Below are 2,744 nucleotides of genomic sequence, written 5' to 3' on the forward strand. Positions count from 1 at the left end.
TCCTGCCAGCAGGTACTTTGTCTTCGCCACATTCACCCTTAGCCCAACCTTTTCTGCTTCCCGCTTCAAGCCAGTGTACGCATCAGCAACCGCCTTGAGCGTTCTGCCAACAATGTCCATATCGTCGGCGTAGCAGATGAATTGGTTGGACTTGCTGAAGATCGTGCCCCGCATATTGAAGCCCGCTCGTCTCATAACACCTTCCAGTACCACATTGAAACAGAGGCAAGAAATCCCATCGCCTTGCCGAAGTCCCCCGAGTGAAGGAAACGAGTCCGATTCCGCACCCGAAATCTTCACACAGCACCGAGCACCATCCATCGTCATTCTGGTCAGTCTTATCAGCTTCCCGGGAAAGCCGTTCTCGTCCATAATTTTCCATAGCTCTTCGCGATCGACTGAGTCGTACGCGGCTTTGAAGTCGATGAATAGGTGGTGCGTGGGGACTTGGTACTCGCGACACTTTTGGAGGATTTGTCGCACAGTGAAGATCTGGTCGGTCGTCGATCTCCCCACGACGAATCCGGCTTGATAGCTTCCAACAAAATCCTCTGCTATCGGCGAAAGACGGCTGAAGAGGATCTGGGAGAACACTTTGTAGGCCGCGTTGAGTATTGTGATGGCACGGTAGTTCTCACAATCTAACTTGTCCCCCTTTTTGTAGATCGGGCATATCACTCCTTCTTTCCACTCCTCCGGTAGCTGTTCTGACTCCCAGATCCTGACTATCATACTGTGCAAACAGAATACCAGCTTCTCCGGGCCCATCTTGATGAGTTCCGCACCGATACCATCCTTCCCAGCCGCTTTGTTGTTCTTCAGCTTCTTGATGGCATCCTTAACTTCCCTCAACGTGGGAGCTGGCTCCTCACCTTCTCCTGCCGCACCGATGTAGTTCTCTCTTCTGCCGTCTTGGACCCCTGCCTCTGTTTCTGCGCCATTCAGGTGTTCATCGAAGTGTTGCTTCCACCTGTCGATCACCTCGCGCTCGTCCGTCAATATCACTCCATCTTTATCCCGGCACATTTCGACTCGCGGCGTGAAGCCTTGGCGGGATCCGTTGAGTTTTTTGTAGAACTTGCGCGTCTCGTTTGAGCGATGCAGCTGCTCCATGTCCTCGAATTCCAACTCTTCGTGGTGGCGCACTTTCTCCCGGAAGAGCTGGTGCTGCTGCCTTCACTTCTGTCCATACGCCTCCTCGTAATCACGGAGATTGTACTGCAGCATTGCCCTCCGTGCTGCATTCTTCTCCTCCAAAATCGCTCGACACTGCTCGTCGAACCAATCGTTCCGTCGTCCTCGTTCCACAAATCCGATGGTGCTTTCCGCTGCGTTGGTGATGGCTGCCTTGACGTTCCTCCAGCAGTCCTCGAGGGGAGTTTCCAACAGCTCACCCTCCCCTGGCAACGCAGCCTCCAGCGAATGCGCGTACCGGGATGCGACTTCCGGTAACTTAAGCCGCTCCAGATCCAACCGCGGAGGGCGGCGGTACCGAACGCTTTTCGCCAGGGAAAGTCGTTGGCGCATTTTCACCATCACCAGATAGTGGTCCGAGTCGACGTTGGCGCCGCGATAGGTCCTGACGTCGATGATGTCGGAGAAGTGTCTACCGTCGATTACGACGTGGTCGATCTGCGATTCCGTTCCTTGTGGCGATCTCCAGGTGTACTTGTCTCGGAGGTTATGCTGGAAGCAGGTACTTCGTACGGCCATATTTTTGGAGGTGGCGAAATCGATCAGTCGCAGGCCGTTTTCGTTCGTGCGTACGTGGGCGCTGAACTTTCCTATCACCGGTCTGAATTCCTCCTCCTGGCCAACCTGAGCGTTAAAATCTCCGATGACGATTTTGACGTCATGTTTTGGGCAGCTGTTGTACGTCCAGTTCAGCTGCTCGTAAAATGCGTCCTTGTCGTCATCTTCGCTTCCTGAATGCGGGCTGTGCACGTTTATGATGCTGATGTTGAAGAAACGGCCCTTAATCCTCAACACGCACATTCGGTCGGTGACCGGGGTCCACCCAATCACGCGATCGAGCATTTCACCCAACACTATAAAGGCTGTCCCGAGCCTCTTTTTCTTGCCGCGGCTCTGGTAGATTCTACAACCCAATCTTTTGTACTCTCGTACCTCCTCCGCGCCTATCCAGCAAACCTCCTGCAACGCTACGATGCTGAACTTGCGGACCCTCAATATGTCGGAGAGTATGCGGATACTCCCGTCAAATCTGAGAGACCTGCAATTCCACGTCCCAAGCTTCCAATCGTGGGACCTCGTAAGAAGTCCAGTTCCGTGCCGATTGGTCCGGCTCGCATCGTGTGCTTCCTGCACTGGTGTTTTACGGCGGGTTCGTGTGGCCTGCACCAACCCCCTGTCTCGCCGGAGGACCATCGTGCCGGTACTGTTTAGAGTCCCACGCCGACACAGGGACTTTCACTCAGCCGCCCCTAACCTGGGGTACAGACGCTGTTTCGAGCCGCCCCTAACCTGGGGAACAGACGCTCGGAGGGGGGGGGGGGTCAGCCAACTATAACCTGCAATGAGCCGCCCCTAACATGGGGAACAGACGCTCATGAGGGGGTAAGAGGCTGAACACCTGGTTTTCGAGCCGCCCCTAACCTGGGGAACAGACGCTCGAGGGGGGGGGGGGGTCGTTGGCGACACTTACCGCTTTGGTGAGCCGCCCCTAACGTGGGGAACAGACGCTCACGTGGCGAGAACGGGATCAACAACTCACAATTCCAGGC

The 2,744-nt window shown here is 55.2% G+C and overlaps 1 protein-coding gene across 1 annotated transcript; it reads right to left on the bottom strand.

Annotated features, from left to right (window-relative positions):
* Positions 1–1,176: 1,176 nt before the first annotated feature.
* On the bottom strand, positions 1,177–2,388 carry LOC120414090 (craniofacial development protein 2-like). Its single transcript, XM_039575113.1, has one exon. It carries the CDS (start codon positions 2,386–2,388, stop codon positions 1,177–1,179), a length of 1,212 nt encoding a protein of 403 aa, XP_039431047.1.
* Between the last annotated feature and the right edge of the window lie 356 nt (positions 2,389–2,744).

The sequence above is a fragment of the Culex pipiens genome, chromosome 2 (genome assembly GCF_016801865.2).
Source record: "Culex pipiens pallens isolate TS chromosome 2, TS_CPP_V2, whole genome shotgun sequence".
NCBI classification, from domain to species: domain Eukaryota; kingdom Metazoa; phylum Arthropoda; class Insecta; order Diptera; family Culicidae; genus Culex; species Culex pipiens.

Excerpts from the sequence above, each read along its gene's own strand:
- LOC120414090 (XM_039575113.1), bottom strand. The coding sequence starts at position 2,388 with ATGGTCCTCCGGCGAGACAGGGGGTTGGTGCAGGCCACACGAACCCGC.